This window comes from Protopterus annectens, chromosome 2.part0, assembly GCF_019279795.1.
Source record: "Protopterus annectens isolate FY-2018-M chromosome 2.part0, PAN1.0, whole genome shotgun sequence".
Lineage (NCBI taxonomy): Eukaryota > Metazoa > Chordata > Ceratodontiformes > Protopteridae > Protopterus > Protopterus annectens.
Genome location: NC_056728.1, coordinates 19,165,329 through 19,182,319, shown reverse-complemented (window position 1 = coordinate 19,182,319; position 16,991 = coordinate 19,165,329). Strand labels below are relative to the sequence as shown.

At 39.7% G+C, this 16,991-nt stretch overlaps 1 protein-coding gene across 2 annotated transcripts in view; it reads right to left on the bottom strand.

Annotated features, from left to right (window-relative positions):
- LOC122792929 (carboxypeptidase O-like) overlaps nucleotides 1–16,991 on the bottom strand; it is a 392,520-nt gene that overhangs the window by 319,355 nt on the left and 56,174 nt on the right. The window contains exons 1-2 of one of the 2 annotated variants that reach the window (XM_044060503.1): nucleotides 9,081–9,632; nucleotides 7,209–7,284 (exon numbers count right to left, since the gene is read on the bottom strand). In XM_044060503.1, the coding sequence (XP_043916438.1) occupies nucleotides 7,209–7,284; nucleotides 9,081–9,097 (93 nt within the window). In that variant the 5' untranslated portion in view covers nucleotides 9,098–9,632. Of the gene's footprint in view, nucleotides 1–7,208; nucleotides 7,285–9,080; nucleotides 9,633–16,991 lie in introns of those variants that run through there. The other variant, XM_044060502.1, reaches the window with a different exon arrangement.

The following is a 16,991-nucleotide window of genomic DNA, read 5'->3' as shown; positions in this document are numbered from 1 at the left end:
TGTGGTTTAGCTAAAACACTGAAAATTAAATCCTTAACTACACCCCCATGTTCAAGGTTATTAAATTTGGAATCTAAATATATTATTAATTATAATACTCTTTATCCGAATGGTATGAATTTGGAAATTTGAATGTTATAGATGAGTTAGGTCAGAATGCTCATTATTTATATTTATTTATATTGTTAATAAATTAGGATAATTAAGTTATTGGGAATTTAGCTCTGATGGAGCTGATTAATTAATTATCTAATTAAGTGGTATATAAAGACTTGTATTTGAAATTGTAAATTATTCCATTGAAGGTGAAGGCTGAGGTACCAGAATCGTAATAAAACTTTGAAACTTTCTACAAGTCATGCTGTTATTTTCGTTGCTGAACTGTTGAACTGTGTGGTACAACTTATAAACTATGATATCAGAAATCTCATTAGATTTGAGACACAGCAGTTTGGCTTTGTCAAGGGAAGAACCTGCCCACTGAATTTGGTTAACTTCTTCAAGAGGGATTCACAGGCTGTCAACTCTCGGCTTAGAGTAACTTGAACTGGCCAAACATAGATCCATATTTGGTAAGATGGATAGTGGCCAAACATAGACCCATATTTGGTAAGATGGATAGCAAAGAACCCACACAGTGTGAATGGTAGATGCCTCATCATAATCAGAGGCACTACTCATGGCTCAGTGTTGGGACCCCTCCTGTTTAGCATTTGCTTTTTTGATCTTTAGAGCAGAAACCAGGACTTCTGGTTAACTAAGTTTGAAAACAACTGCAAACTGGCAGTTACTGTTAATTCCTGTTTTGGTTCTCTAACCCTTCAGCAAGAATATACACACATATGTAAATGGTGCACTGAAAATGGTCTGAAATTAAATGCAAAAAATGCAATAGTTTCACATTTAGAAGACAGTCCCTCTTCTCAGCATACAGTACAAGCAATACCCCACCACTTCAAAATGAAAATGTTGTTATGGGCCTTGAATCATGGGTTGATTACTCCCTCTCTTTTGATCTTGATCTGACAAAAGTAGTTAGAAGATCCTTCTGTTTAGCACAGCTAACTACCAAGGGAATATCATCCAGATCTAAAGAAGTCATTATTCCATTATACTTGGCATTGATTAGGCCAATTATTGAATACATCTCTCCCTTTGTAATGTACATCACTAGACATATCAGACAACCAGAAAGACCCCAGTGGTTCTTACCTAAGAAGGTCATGGGCTTAAAATCACTGAACAACCAGTAAAGACTGGAACCACTACCCTTTATTTGGTTATCTTATAGACTGTTGATGGGAGATTTGGTCCTTGCTATCCATGCCATTATAGATCCAGTTATCATGCACCTCTTGTTTTTCTTCAAGTCTGATAGTTCCACAAATATTAGAACATCATCATCATCGACCCATTTTCTACAGGGGTTAAGGTGTCTTGTCAACTGTCACCATCTTTGTCATGATTCAATGGCACTTTCCTACCTTTTTTGAAAGTCATGCTAGACTGTCACAGGTCCTCTCTCACACAATCTATCCATCTCTTTGCTGAACACCCTCATTTTTTTTCCTTCTTCCTGTCTGTCCAAATCTTCTTCAACAGATTGTCTTCTACTTTCTTGCATGTGTCTGAACCACTATAATCTATTCCTTTTCACCTTCTCTGCTCTGATATCCTCATTTCTTCATCTGTCCCACGCTGTGCATCCTACCACCCATTTCAGGTACTTCACCTCCAGGTTTCTGTACCATACAGTCACACTAATCATACCACTGCTTTGTACATCTTACCTTTCAGATTCTTTGGCATGTTGCTGCACTAATTCTAGCTTTAACCTCCTCATTCAGACTTCCCTTCTACTCAAACTTCCCTCCCAGATACTTGGAGCTGTTAATATGTTCCACTATTTTACTTCTATTTCATTTTTCATCTTCTTCTGATTTCACCCATTTGCTGCTGTTACAGTTGTCTTATTTGTATTCAGTTTTATCCCATGTGCCTTCCATTTCCCTATCATTTGCAAGTTCTTGCTTAGTCGGCCTGCAATGCCACATTGCCTCCCATAGCAGCTTCACTGATCTGTTCCCTCCAACCTGTTTGATAATGTATTCCATCATCAGTATGAACAGCAGTGGGCTCAGAGCTGACACTAATGCACATCCACTCCCACTGGTAACCCCTATGTTAGTCTGGACACTGTTTGCATTTACTGTATGTCATTAGGTTCTCATACATAGCCTGCACTGATTCTACCAATGTTCCTGGGACTTTGAAGCGTCTCAGAACTGTCCAAATCAGATTTTTTGACACTTTGTCATATGTTTTCTCCATGTCAAGGAATGCTCAGTTGGACTCTTTCTTCATCTCTAGCTTTTTCTCAACTATCTGTCTCACTACAGGCATTTAATCGGTTGTGCTGCATCCTGATATGAGTCTGAACTGCTCGTCTCCCATCTTGCTTTCGACTGTTGTACTTATTTGTTTATTAGTCATCCTCTCCAGGACTTTCATGCGGTGTGACAGGTATTTGATACCTGTGTACTGCCAACAGTTATGAATGCCTCCTCTCCAGTCACCTGTGACAGGCCTTTCTCTCTGTACTGCAATGAGTACCCTCAGGAGCTGTTTCTCCCCTACCTCACCCAGCATCTTAACCATATCTGCAGTGACCTCATCTGAGCCTGCTGCTTTCCCTGGCTTCATTTGATTAGTGCTCTACTTACTTCTACAACGGCTGGCCCCTCTTCTTTCATTGTAGGCGGTGTCTAAGGGAGTATATCTTTTGTGTGTGTTTTTTTTTTTCATTTAGAAGCTGCAGGAGCTATTCCTTCCATCTGTCTTTGATGTGGGCCGGTGAGCAGGTTTTTGGTGGCATCCTTATGAAGGGTGTCTGATGCCTATTTTCTTTATCATTCTCTTTGCCTTACCACCTGTTACGAGTTTCTTTCTTCCATCTGCTGAATTTCTTTCCAGAAGCTGGTAGAGTGCCTATGATGCATTGTTCTTTGCTATTGCAACTGCTCTCTTAACCTCTTTCTTAGCCATCCAGCATTCCTTCTTAACCTGGTTCATCTTTTCTATCTCGCACTCCTTTCTTTTTATTTGTTTCTGTACTTCTGCATTCCACCACCAGATTTCCTTATGTACCTGGCTCAGCCACATATCTGTTCTGCAGGCCGCACACATGCTATTTTGAAGAGCTGCCATTCTTTTTTAGCACCACCTATTTCCTCTTGCGGTGCTAGTGCCCTATTTCCTTGAACTCGTATGCTTTCTCTCCCATCAACTTTATTTTATTTTATATATTTTTATTTTATTTTGTTTTGATTTTATTTACTGGCTTTGTCTGACTGAGTTTTGTCAAAAAACCCTTTTCAGCAGAGGTCCGAGGAGAAAAGCTCCAACATATTATAAACATTTTCAATCAGAGATTCAGTAATATACATGAACAGACATTAAGTAATATACATTAACAATTACACATACAAAGACCAGTTGCCATAATGGTTAAGGTCTTTGCCTTTCATGCACAAGGTACAAGATTTGATCCTGACCTCTGGCTAACGCTTGCTTGTTTTTTGCATGTTCTCCTTGTGTCTCCGTGGGGCTCTTCCCACCTCTGAAAAACATTCTCAGTATTCCCAGCAGCTTCTAAATGAAGAAAACCCCATAGAAGTTTTACTGCCCCAGACCCAGCCTACAATGAGTGCAGAAAAGGAGCCCACCATAGAGGAAGTAAGAATGGCACTAAGGAAAATGAATTCAGGGAAAGCAGCAGGCTCAGATGAGGTCACAGCAGATATGATGAACTTGCTGGGTAAGATAGGGGAGAAATGGCTCCTGAGGGTAATCATAGCAGTGTGAAGAGAAAGACATATCCCTGATGACTGGAGAATAAGCATACTCATGCCAGTGTACAAGAACAAAGGGGACATCCACAACAGTGGGCAGTACAGAGGCATCAAATTCTTGTCACATTAAATGAAAATTCTGGAGAGGGTGTTTAATCAACAGATAGACGGAGTAGTAGAAAATAAGATGGGAGATGAGCAGTTTCGATTCAGCTCAGGATGTAGCACAACTGACCTGATGTTTGCAGTGAGACAGACAGTTGAGAACACGCAAGAGATGAGGAAAGAGTCCAACTGGGCATTCCTAGACTTGGAGAAAGCATATGACACGGTCCCAAGAAAGCTGATTTGAGCAGTACTGCAGTGTTTCAAAGTCCCAGAAACACTGGTAGAATTAGTGCAGGCTGCATATAATGACTGAAGTAAGAACAATGTTCAGCCTCACAGACGAGTTCCCAGTGGGAATGGTTTGCACCAGGATTTAGCACTGAGCCCATTGCTGTTCATACTGGTGATGGACTACATTAGCAAATAGGTCAGTGAGGATAGATCAACAAATTGCTGTAGGCAGATGAAGTGGCATTACAGGCAGACTCTGAGCAAGAACTTCAGCAAATGATAGGGGAATGGAATGTAGCACTTAAGGCACATGAGATGAAACTAAACACAGATAAGACAGTGGTAATGGCAGAAAATTGGGGAAATTAGAATAAGCTGAAAATTGACATAGGAAGAAAGATAGTGGAACAAGTTAATAGCTTCAAGAGGGGTGGTTGAGGAGAAGGGAAGTCTGAATGAAGATGTCAAAGCGAGAATCAAAGGGGCTGCAGCTAACTGGCATAGCATCTCAGGTGTAGCGAATGTCAAAAGAATGCCAAAGAAGCTGAAAAGTAAGGTGTACAAGACAGTAGTGCAACCAGAAACCTGGGCAGTAAAGGCAAAGTGGATGAGGAAGCTAGAGTTGATGGAAATGAAGTGTCTGAGAAGGGTGGCAGGATGCATACTGTGGGATAGCCAAAGAAATGAGGACATAAGAGTAGAAGCCAAAGTAGCTGCAATTGCAGAAAAGATCAAAGAGAACAGATTAAGGTGGTTCGGACACATGCAGAAAAGGAGAAGACAATCTGGTGAAGAAGATTTGGAACAGACAAGAAGAAGGTAAGAGTAAACGAGGATGTCCAGCAAAGAGGTGGATGGATTGTGTGAAAGAAGATCTGTGACAGTCAGGCGTGGATGTCGAAGAGGCAGGAATGTGGCACTAAATCAAGAGAGATAGCAACAGTTAACATGGTACCCCAAACCCATATAGAAAATGGGAAAAAGGGGTTTGAGGATGATGAATTACACTTACATTTGCTAATTAGATTACATTCATAGGTTCATAGGCAAATACTAGTCCATTGGTCTGCAGACTATTACAAGTCTATCCAATAAACAGAGCTAAGAATCAAACCCTGTACCTTGTATCTGTGAGATAAAGACCTTAACTGTTATGCCAGTCCCCCCTTATTCATATGAAATAAAGGCCACTAGTACAATCTAAAAGACAGAATGAATGACATTAGTAGATGTTGAACAGAGAGCATTTGAAGAGGTGTATTAGTGGGCTTGTCAAATAGATAACAGATCATTTGATTAGTGCTTGAAAATTCAATGAAAAGGAGTTGAGGGAAGGTACTAGCTAGGGCAGAAATGTTAATATTGTAGATGCACTTTTACCGCTCTGTTTCTATTGTTTGCCTGGAATAGGCTGGTTTAAAATTAAACAATACATATATTTTCCACACCTACTTCTAAGTGTATAAAAGCTGATATGTTTAACATTGTAAAGTATTTCTGATTTTTATTACTGAGGATTGCTTGTCTGTGACGAATAAAGGCTTGTTGATTTGGAACACTACCTGGGTTTCATGACTTTTGGAAATTATTGTGACTGATCTCATCAACAAAGTTTTTTAAGACTACTAGTTTTTCTGTTTTTTTATTTTTCCTCAACTCTTGTGTTGTTGAGGTGAGAACTAGACAGATCCCTGTGGTTGTTCATTTTTTATGTTTGCCACCTTAGATATGAAAAAATAAAAAAATAAAAATAAAAAAAACACCTTAGATATGACACACAACATTGTGGTAAAACAGCATACAGTCATGTAAAATTATGTAGATGCTGAGACATCTAGGCACCCACACATTTCACTTTACAGGGCCACCACACAGCCACATGGCACAGTTCAGTATTTTGTTGGGGGGTACACAGTGACCAAAGTATTGCATGAGATAGTGTAGCATATATAGGGTGCAGTGTTGGCACGGTCCTACACATCTGCAGGGTAGAATACCATATATGAGGGCCAAAACTTGTAACTACAGGCAATACTCATGTGGAGCTAGTGAGTGGGGGCTATGGACAGTAACACAGCACAGCATAGTTGACCACGTACACCCACTAAATGGCAGCACCAGGAGAAGTTCATAAGGTAGGAGAATGATGTGGTACTGCAGGCTCTGCACATGCATAGATGGCATGTCTTCTGCCCATAGTTTGTGAAGCACAGCATGTTAGGGATCAGGTATGTTTCTATCAGATCTTCTCCACCAGAGAAACAAACTGTCAGTTTACATTCTAACATAAATAGGACTTCTTAGAGTGGTAGATGAATTACCAAAAGGGTGCCACACTTATGGAGCAAATCTCTTTTGCATGTTAAAGGTTTAATGTCTTAGATACATGCTGATTTCTGAATGGGTTCACATAAATATATTGCAGGAATTAGTAATATAACCATTATTAAGAGGAGAGATAAGCATGCTGGTGATACTTCTTATGGTACATAGACAGGCTAAACATGGTTAAACATGTTAAACATGGTTGTTTAAACTGCCCGCCTAGTACTAGACTATTAACCTATGAGATCAGTTATAATATGTTCCATGAGTTTACAAATAATACTGATGAAGCAACTTTGAGGAGGAGTAAAACTCTGGCCATTCTTAAAGCCTCTGGCATGTAGCCAGTGGAGAGGCTAAGAATGAATAGGTTAAGAAGGACATCACTGAGTGTTCATTCCTGACTAGGGGAAAGTCAGATACATTGACAGCATTCATAGAACTAATGTGCGTGTGGGTTTGTGGTGGGTGCAGTTAGTACCTGGGGGAAGCAGAGACTGATTAATAAGAATTGGAAAGCAGGGAGGACAGAGTAGGGGAAGTTAGAAGTAAATTTATCTATGTGTGTATTTGTCATGTCTTCTGGTTCAGAGTAGGTGGTAGTGTTTGAGATTAGTTCTTTACAAAAGTGAGAATGAAAGAATCCATGTGATTGAGCCACAGGTAATCAGTTTGCAATATTTCAATACTCACCATTAAATCCTTACACAGATTTTGCATGAAATCAGCCTGGATTGTGTCTTGAGGGACAATCCTGAGAACTTGGTCTCTGTGTAAAAAATAAGTGACTGATTAGTGAACTGGGGGTTGTTAATACTGCATAAAATAAATAACAGATTATTAAACTCAAGAGGTTACCAGTACTGCACAAAATAACTCACATATTAGTGAACTAGATAGGCTATCAATACTGCATAAACTAAATCACAGTTTAGTGAACTAGAGAGGTTATTAATATTGCCTTTTCAAAACACTTCCTGTGGAAAAGTTGCATTTATACCTGAGTGACACCCAGACTTTAAGCAGGCTAAATTGACCAGAGCACTAAGTGGCAGTCATTGGTAACTCAGGGTTTACAACAAATGTATAGCATACTGACTGCATTTGGGAGCACAGTCCATTCAAAAGTCTTCTAGTACAAACTGGGGAATGTAACTGGAGAAAGGTTGTTCAAAATGGGTCTATATCACCACATCGAATGGTGATAGGTTTGAACGCCCTTTGTTCGTACCGAAAAGTCCAAAAGCCCTAAACCACGAAGTTACGGAACATCCATTTTTTTCCCAGGGAAAAAAAATCGGGTGGGCCATCTTTATGTAGTGCGATCTCGGAGTTGGTATATTTAAGTAGGGGGGGGCAGTTTGTTTTAAAGTTGTGATTTTTTTTTTTTTTCACGAAGCAACGATTTCTTTCCTGGGAAAAAACAATTGCTGTTTTGTGAGTTCGCTGTTTAGGGTTTTCGGACTTTTCAGTTCAAGCAAAGGACATTCAAACTTATCACCATTCTATGTGGTGATATAGAGCCGTTCAAAACTGGGCAAAAAGACATACCTATTTTTTTAAACAAGAAACATCTTTAAGCCATCACTTACTACCTAGGCAATCATACATTTATGTAAATGGAAACAAACCACACTAACACAGTCCTAGCTGCAAGCATTTTACATCACAAAACAAACCATACCGACACACTCCCGGTTGCAAACATTATACTTCACTTATAATCTACTCAATATTTCTCACTCAAACATTACATAGCTCATTTAAGCCCTGACGCCTTTTAGAACTCATTTCTCCCTTGTATGTATTGTTCCCACAATCATACCTCTCAACTTGGAAATATCAAAAATCTGGACAAAGACCTATGAAAAATAGGTACAAATCGGTATGCTGATTAACATACAATTTGCATACATAATTATGTAGCCCCACCCACTCCAACAGAACTGTGGGATGCCAACTTTTAAAAGCAAACTGAAGAACATACAACCAAAATATGATCATGAAACACAAAATAAGAAGAAGAACAATAGTGTTTTATTTATATTAATATTTGAACTTGTGCAAAACTAAAATACAATATTCTTTTATAAAAATAACATTAAGTGGGTGCGGTTGCGCTTCAGCCTTCTTCATTAAATAATATAAAATATAAACCAGAACAAAACTGTTTGATTTATATTGTTAACATCTGAACTTGCATAAAACTTTGAAATTGTATAAAACTAAAATACAATTCTCTTATATAAAAATAAAATTAACTTGTACTAGTCTACTTACTACTACGCACATATAAAACAATCAAACAAATTATTTCTACCAAATACTACACTGACTGGTATAAAATTTAAATAAATAAAAATCAAATAAGGTCTGGCTTCTTTAATGGTATAAAATAAAACTAAAATAAATACAAAACAAATTTATACATGTTAATTAACTAACTACTGAACTAATACAAAGTAAACTCAGCCACAGCTCACACAGAGTTAAAATGAAACAAAAATGGCAACCAAATAAAATAACCAATTCTTTTTAAATAGTCAGTCACAGATCATGGATTACTTTGTCTTGCTCTTCATCTTCTTCAGTGATGGCCTCTGGCTCTTGGTCTGGTAAGTGCTGCCTGGAGGGCATGTTCTCTGCTGTCAGCTATAGTTGTCCTTTTTGCTGCTTGTAGAACAGGTGGTGGGACTTCCCCAGAACAACAGTCACCGTTCTCATTCATTTTGATTGCTAGCAATGAGTTAAGCGTTTTGACATTTAATGACTGCCCCAGCTCTGTTTTAACTTTTCTCGCCATGCTGTATGCTCGCTGAGGTTTACTATTCAAACATGGCAAACAAAGCAGTATTAATATGAGCTGCTTAAACAGAGGTATTCATTCCATTTCAGGGCTTTGTAGGACTGTTGACCAGTACTTGAGGAAATATGTATCTGTTTCAGAGTCCCAGCTGTGCTGTTGCTGTGGCAGCTTGAAGTTAATAACTTGGTATATGCCAAGCTCAGCCTTAAGTAGAGTACGCTGTTCCCATGACTTGCAAAATCCTACACGAGTTGCAGTGTTCATTACAACTTCAATGTCAAGTTTTAGTTTCAAAAAAGAGTTCAATAAACTGTCAATATTTGTAGTATGATGTCACCAACAGGCAAATTCTTTCTCATTTTCAGAAGGACTGCAACATGAAACGCTTTTACTTGCTTAAAGAAGGGTCTACTCAGTTACAGTACCAACAATGTCATCACCATTGTCATGCAGATATTCTTCAATATCAGGTCCAACATGAAGGTGTCGCTGCTGCAAAATATTATTGTCATCCTCAAAAAAAGAATTACTGGTGGTACTGAAATTACCTAAAAATTCTACAGCAGCACTTGGCTTCAGTAAACTGCTTGCATACTCCTGTAGAAGATTTATATCACTGTACAGAGTTAACAGTTGACTGCTTCTGGCCTGCAATTGCACATTGGATTTAAGGGGAAACTCCATAGCATACTTCAGGAAAAGGAATACCAGTTTTACCTCATGATTATTCAGCCATTCTGTTATGAGGTCTATTCCGTGTGACCAGGGCTCATATGACTGGAAGTATGATAAAAGCATAGGCCACAGTCCAGTATTTGCTTTATAACTTTATGAGGACTCAGCCATCGAGTGGGGGCATGCCGAATAAGTACAAGTGGCTCAATGTCAACAAATAATGTAAATACGTTTAGCTTCTGTTGCCTCTGTGCACTGTGTGAAAACTGATTATAAATGTCTGATATTAAGTCTTCTACATGTGATTTCACTGCTTTCAAACCTGATTTGATGCAAAGGTCTGCTATTATGGCACAGGCAGCCCATACTGAAGAGATCAGGACTGACAGTCTTTAATCGTGAGAGTACAGAATTGTATATACCAACCATGACTGCAGCATTATCTGATGAGTATGCAGCCATATTATTTGTTGGAATACTGAACCTGTGGAGACTTTCCATAAGGAAGTTGTATATCGCTTCACCTGTACCTGCTGCACAAACGGGCATATCTAAGAACCGAACAACATTTTCACAATTTACCTGGTAAAAAAATCCAACCAGAATCACAAGGAGTTTATTATCCTCCATATCAGTGCTCTGATATAAATAAATGCAATAAGGCTGCTTCCGACAAACTGCTGCAGCATCTTCCTGATATTTTGGACCCATGACATCATGTGTAATGCATGCACACTTAGTCGCCCCACAGCTCATTTTCTTCAACACTTCATGAACACCGGAGTATTTTTTCATGTATTTCAGCAGATGATCCGCAGCACTAAAGGGTTGGTTGTGCTCTGCAAGTAAGACAATAAATGCCGCTACAGCTATTAATACTTTCTGAGCTGTACTTGCTTGTCGTGCTTGGGTGGCAAACTTGTCTGTCACTTTCCTTCCAGATGCGACCTGCTTTGCATTTGTCCTGTGTTTCTCTGTATCCATGTGCCTGTGCAGATCATGGCATCCTCCACGGCCAATACTAATGTTACAGTAACACACTTTATAGAAGGCATACCATAGCCCAAACTTGCTCTCACTTAGCCAATCAAATGACATCTTCCAAGCTGCTTGGAATTAAGACAGTCTTCTTTTTTTGTCCACATGACCTGTTAAATTAGCACAAAATCCTCCTCTAAGCATGAGGATATCAATTATTTTGTAAATCATATTACTACTGCTAATAAAGAGATATATGACTGAGAGAACACCTAATACCTTTTCATCTTTAGGTGACTCTGCCTCTGATTGCTCTGCATGGGTGATCACTGGGTCCTTTGTTGCACTGCTTGTGATTGGTACTGCTTTAGGTGTCTCTGCTTCTGATTTCCCTGTATGTGTGATCACCGGGTCATCAGTTGCACTGCTTGTGATTGGTGCTGCTTTAGGTGTCTGCCTCTGATTGCTTTGCATGGGTGAACAAAGGGTCATCAGTTGCACTACTTATGATTGGTACTGCTTTAGGTGTCTCTGCCTCTGATTGCTCTGCATGGGTGATCACTGGGTCATCAGTTGCACTGCTTGTGATTGGTGCTGCTTTAGGTGTCTGCCTCTGATTGCTCTGCATGGGTGATCAAAGGGTCATCAGTTGCACTGCTTATGATTGGTACTGCTTTAGGTGTCTCTGCCTCTAATTGCTCTGCATGGGTGATCACTGGGTCATCAGTTGCACTGCTTGTGATTGGTGCTGCTTTAGGTGTCTGCCTCTGATTGCTCTGCATGGGTGATCACTGGGTCCTTTGTTGCACTGCTTGTGATTGGTACTGCTTTAGGTGTCTCTGCTTCTGATTTCCCTGTATGTGTGATCACCGGGTCATCAGTTGCACTGCTTGTGATTGGTGCTGCTTTAGGTGTCTGCCTCTTATTGCTCTGCATGGGTGATCAAAGGGTCATCAGTTGCACTGCTTATGATTGGTAGTGCTTTAGGTGTCTCTGCCTCTGATTGCTCTGCATGGGTGATCACTGGGTCATCAGTTGCACTGCTTGTGATTGGTATTGCTTTAGGTGTCTCTGCCTCTGATTGCTCTGCCTGGGTGATCACTGGGTCATCAGTTGCACTGCTTGTGATTGGTACTTTTTTAGGTGTCTCTGCCTCTGATTGCTCTGCATGAATGATCACTGGGTCCTCAGTTGGACTACTTGTGATTGGTATCGCTTTAGGTGTCTCTGCCTCTGATTGCTGTTCATGGGTGATCACTGGGTCATCAGTTGCACTGCTTGTGATTGGTGCTGCTTTAGGTGTCTGCCTCTGATTGCTCTGCATGGGTGACCACTGGGTCCTTTGTTGCACTGCTTGTGATTGGTACTGCTTTAGGTGTCTCTGCCTCCGATTGCTCTGCATGGGTGATCAAAGGGTCATCAGTTGCACTGCTTATGATTGGTACTGCTTTAGGTGTCTCTGCCTCTGATTGCTCTGCATGGGTGATCACTGGGTCATCAGTTGCATTGCTTGTGACTGGTATTGCTTTATATGTCTCTGCCTCTGATTGCTCTGCCTGGGTGATCACTGGGTCATCAGTTGCACTGCTTGTGATTGGTACTGCTTTAGGTGTCTCTGCCTCTGATTGCTCTGCATGAGTGATCACTAGGTCATCAGTTGCATTGCTTGTGATTGGTACTTTTTTAGGCGTCTCTGCCCCTGATTGCTTTGCATGAATGATCACTGGGTACTCAGTTGGACTACTTGTGATTGGTATTGCTTTAGGTGTCTCTGCCTCTGATTGCTGTGCATGAGTGATCACTGGGTCATCAGTTGCACTGTTTGTGATTGGTACTTTTTTAGGTGTCTCTGCCTCTGATTGCTCTGCATGAATGATCACTGGGTCCTCAGTTGGACTACTTGTGATTGGTATTGCTTTAGGTGTCTCTGCCTCTGATTGCTGTGCATGGGTGATCACTGGGTCATTAGTTGCACTGCTTGTGATTGGTACTGCTACTACTGCAGGTACAGCTTGAAATGAAGACATACTTTTTGCCTTGACCTGACCTATTTGTAAAATGAAAGAAAAAACTACTTAACCCCCTGCAAGTATGACAACAGAAATTATGCTGAAAGCCACATTATATTACTAACAGAAATATTACTAAAAACAGGTCTTACCTTTTTACCTTCAGCCATCTCTGCTTGTCCAAGTTGACCCTTGGACTTCTTAATGGGGGTCAGAGTTATTCTGGGGCTGGGGGGGGTTACTGCTTGAGCCAAATTGGGCTACAGGTGCAGCTGCAGCAGAAGTATTTTGTGAAATCCTGTAAAACCAAAATGTTGCATCATGCAGCAACCAGTCAGTATAAGACAAGCAGACATGAAACAGTTTAGGTGAGCTAGCTGGCTTGGGGGTTATGGTGATTATATTAGAAAAACTGATGCTTTTGGCATCTTTACTCTTCAATTAAGTTCATTAAACAGACAGGATTTATGATGAGCACAGCTAGTCACTCAGACAAGCACAAGAATGAACACACACACGCGCGCACACACACACACACACACACACACACACACACACACACACACACACACACACACGCACACACACACACACACACACACACACACACACACACACACACACACACACACACCTAGAACAGAATTTATATGCATGATTTATATAATTCATATATTCTTCGTAACAGAGAAAGGCAACTGTATATGCTTGATAGGCATGGTGTGAAATGTCATGGTGGGACACAGAAACACAACAGAGCCTGTATTAGGCTTTTAGAAGCATGGACAGCTAACATACACACAAGACATGTACCATACCAACACCACCTGCTCTACTTTAACTACATAATGTCTACACATTACAGAAACTGGCCCAGGTGATAGTGCTAGTGTATGTACTTTGTAAAAAGGAGAACACAGTTACTCTACAGTGTGTATACAATCCAAAATTAACCTGAAAATGTGATTTATGTGTATTAATTTCTGAACACATATTATGGACTGCACACATCCTGACAAACTACCCAGTTAACAAAATAAAACACAGTAGCTAGTGAATCTTTAACTGCTACTTTACAAATCTTTAGCAAATGTGTACAATGTATAACATGCTTCCCAAGCTGAGAGACTTGTGTTGTCAAAGCTCAACATCTGTGAAAACCTCTTCCCATATGCTGTTACTTACAGGATCTGTAAACCTGTCACAAAGTTCTCTGTTGTGACTTAACACCTTCATCCAAATATTTAAGGATCAGAGCGGAGCAGGGAGCCAAGGCTAATTGAAGCAGCACAGCACAGCACAGGTCCTTTTACAACCCAGGCTTCCCCATAATTCCCCTGCTCTTGCTAGCTTGCACAGATAACTCTCTCTCTAATTGCCCATCACCACAAAGCACAGATTAGAGGCTGTCAGCTGGTGAATTGCTTTCAAGAACAAAAACAAGCACAGACAGCATATCTCTCAGTCTATTGGCACAACAGTCAGTTGGTGATAAAGCCAACAATGTAAGGGGTGGTGTGTATGGAGGCCAGAAGCCAGGGAGAAAGTATAAATATTGCCTTTATGAAGTCTGTACAGTAACACACTTTGCTTTAATATACATTTTCTGAAGCATATGAAGTCTGACACTAAAAGCACTTGTCATTGCTTTGCTTACTGACTTAGTATAGTCCTCATTCTGCCAAGCAGTGTACATTTCACAAGGCAAAGCACCTTAGGACTATTAACTGTATACTTCTAGCAAGACCTATGCTGGGTAAACGTGCACAATACACACACAGACTGACATTACACCATATTGTAACACAAATATGATTAGCACTCACAGCATACACACACACTACGGGTAAAATATGAAACAATTACTATCAGCTTACTAACAATTTCAGCTACAAAGCTCACTGGATGGTGGAAAAATGGTGCAAAAAAAGTCCTTTTGATTACAGTATAATTCAATATTATTTTCCATGAATACACTTATAAAAACTTGTAGGGTGGGGTGCCTGGCTCAAAAAGTGATCTTGAAAGCTAACATTACATTGCAGTTTCTCATTCATTATGCTCTGCTGTTAATTGCCACCCAGCACCCTGTGATAGTCTGAGAGATATGAGATACAAAATTATGCATTGCATCAAAAGTCACTAATGGGTACTGAAATTAAAATCAGAAGGCACAAATACAGCTCCATAGACTATTGTTTAGTTATATGACCGCAGATGCTATGGCCAGGCCATACCTCTCAATCTCTTACAGCAAGAAATCTGGACAAAGCCACAAATAATTAGGGCCAGGGACCAAACAATGGCACAGAAATAATGACACTGTTTAAAATACTGCTCTTCCAAACTTAGCCTGTTGAAAGAATAACAGATTTTGCATAGCATGAATTTTCTGAAGGATGAAGTCTGAAAGTCAAATGGAATGTCTGCCTGCCTGCCATTATTTTCTGATTTCAGTCCTCAAAGATATGCCAGTCCCACTGCCAGTGATTTGCCAGTAAGCTACAGTTTTATGAGAAATGGTGCCATAGCAAAAAGCCAAAAGCTTAATTCTCTTCAGTAGTTTCAAGTATGTACACGCATCAAAATGAGACATTTCCCCAAGCGATCCATTCCCTCAGTGATTTATGTACATTAGAATCACAATGAAAAGTTAGAGGTAGTGTGGACAACATTGGCAGGGTAATGACAGAAACAGTGGCAGACTTGCAGTCAATAAATCAATAAAAATGCAAGGAGGAAATGCTATAAAACAGAATAATATTCAAATGGCAAACAGGATTTGTGCTGCAAACATGCATTAGCAGTAGTTTTACTAAAAATAAACATGTTGTCATACTGGGCAAGTATATCTAATTAATGTTATCTAGGTTAACAAAGATGCTACAACTCTTTTCTGAAAATGTTAATCTACTTATATTGTAAGTTATATCCTCATTAGGATAACTGATAGGCAATGAGTAGTATAAATTTCCATTGTTGGAACCCATATTTATATTTTGCATTCATCATAATGAGACATGACATGCCACTGGCATTTCAGAATGGCAGTGCAACCTGATATTACCAAAGCACACAATAAGTGAAACAGCAGGTATTCATTTCTTTGCTACGTGTGGATAAAATATTTATTTAAACAGCATCCATCTCAGTTCAAAATAGCACGTTCCATCCCTCTCTTAGTACTTTTATCATCAGATATGCAGACCGCAGGTAACCCAGGTGGTTTCTTGTGTAAAAGGTTATAATACAATAGCATCTGCTTCCAAAAGTAAGGATAGTTACAGCTGCAAATGCCATGGCATAAACTAGAAATTACATTTTAAAACATTTTGGAATACTTACCATGGTTTCAATTTATTAAGTTATAGATTTTGTTAAATACTTTCTTCCTCCCAGAATGTTCAAATGTATAAATGTTTTTGTGTAGGTCTGTCATTTCAGTTTTTCAGTACTGAATAGATATACTGTCCAGAAACAGGCACTGTCATCAGTTGGGGAGGTATGGAGGTTACACATGGGGTGGAGGGAGCTGTACATACCTCTCAACTGTCTAGACTTTTACAGAATGTCTAGATTTTGCCTCATATTTTTGCTCTGTTCCCCATAAAATTTGTGGTTTTCTAGCAAATTACTGAGGTTTGAATATAGGTTCATAGGTAGGTACTAGGACATCAGCTCAAGGGCCTAGGTAAGCATAGCCAACAAGGTTCCCTGGCTTACGCCACCCAGGAAAGTTATTTTCCTCACTAAATAATGACATACATTTGAGTTTCAGACTTAATAGCCTTCAGAAAATGCTTGTTAACACAAATCCCGTTATTCCAGCAACTTTCTAACTTTATAAGAACAATATTTAAAATCTGTCCATATTTTTGAGCTTTTGTTTTCCCACTGTTTTATGCTTTGTCCAGATCTCTTGTGCTAAGCAGTTGAGAGGTATGAAAGCCACACATAATAGGGGGACAATGGCCCAAAAATCAGGGTCAATTTTTAAATGTAATTTAC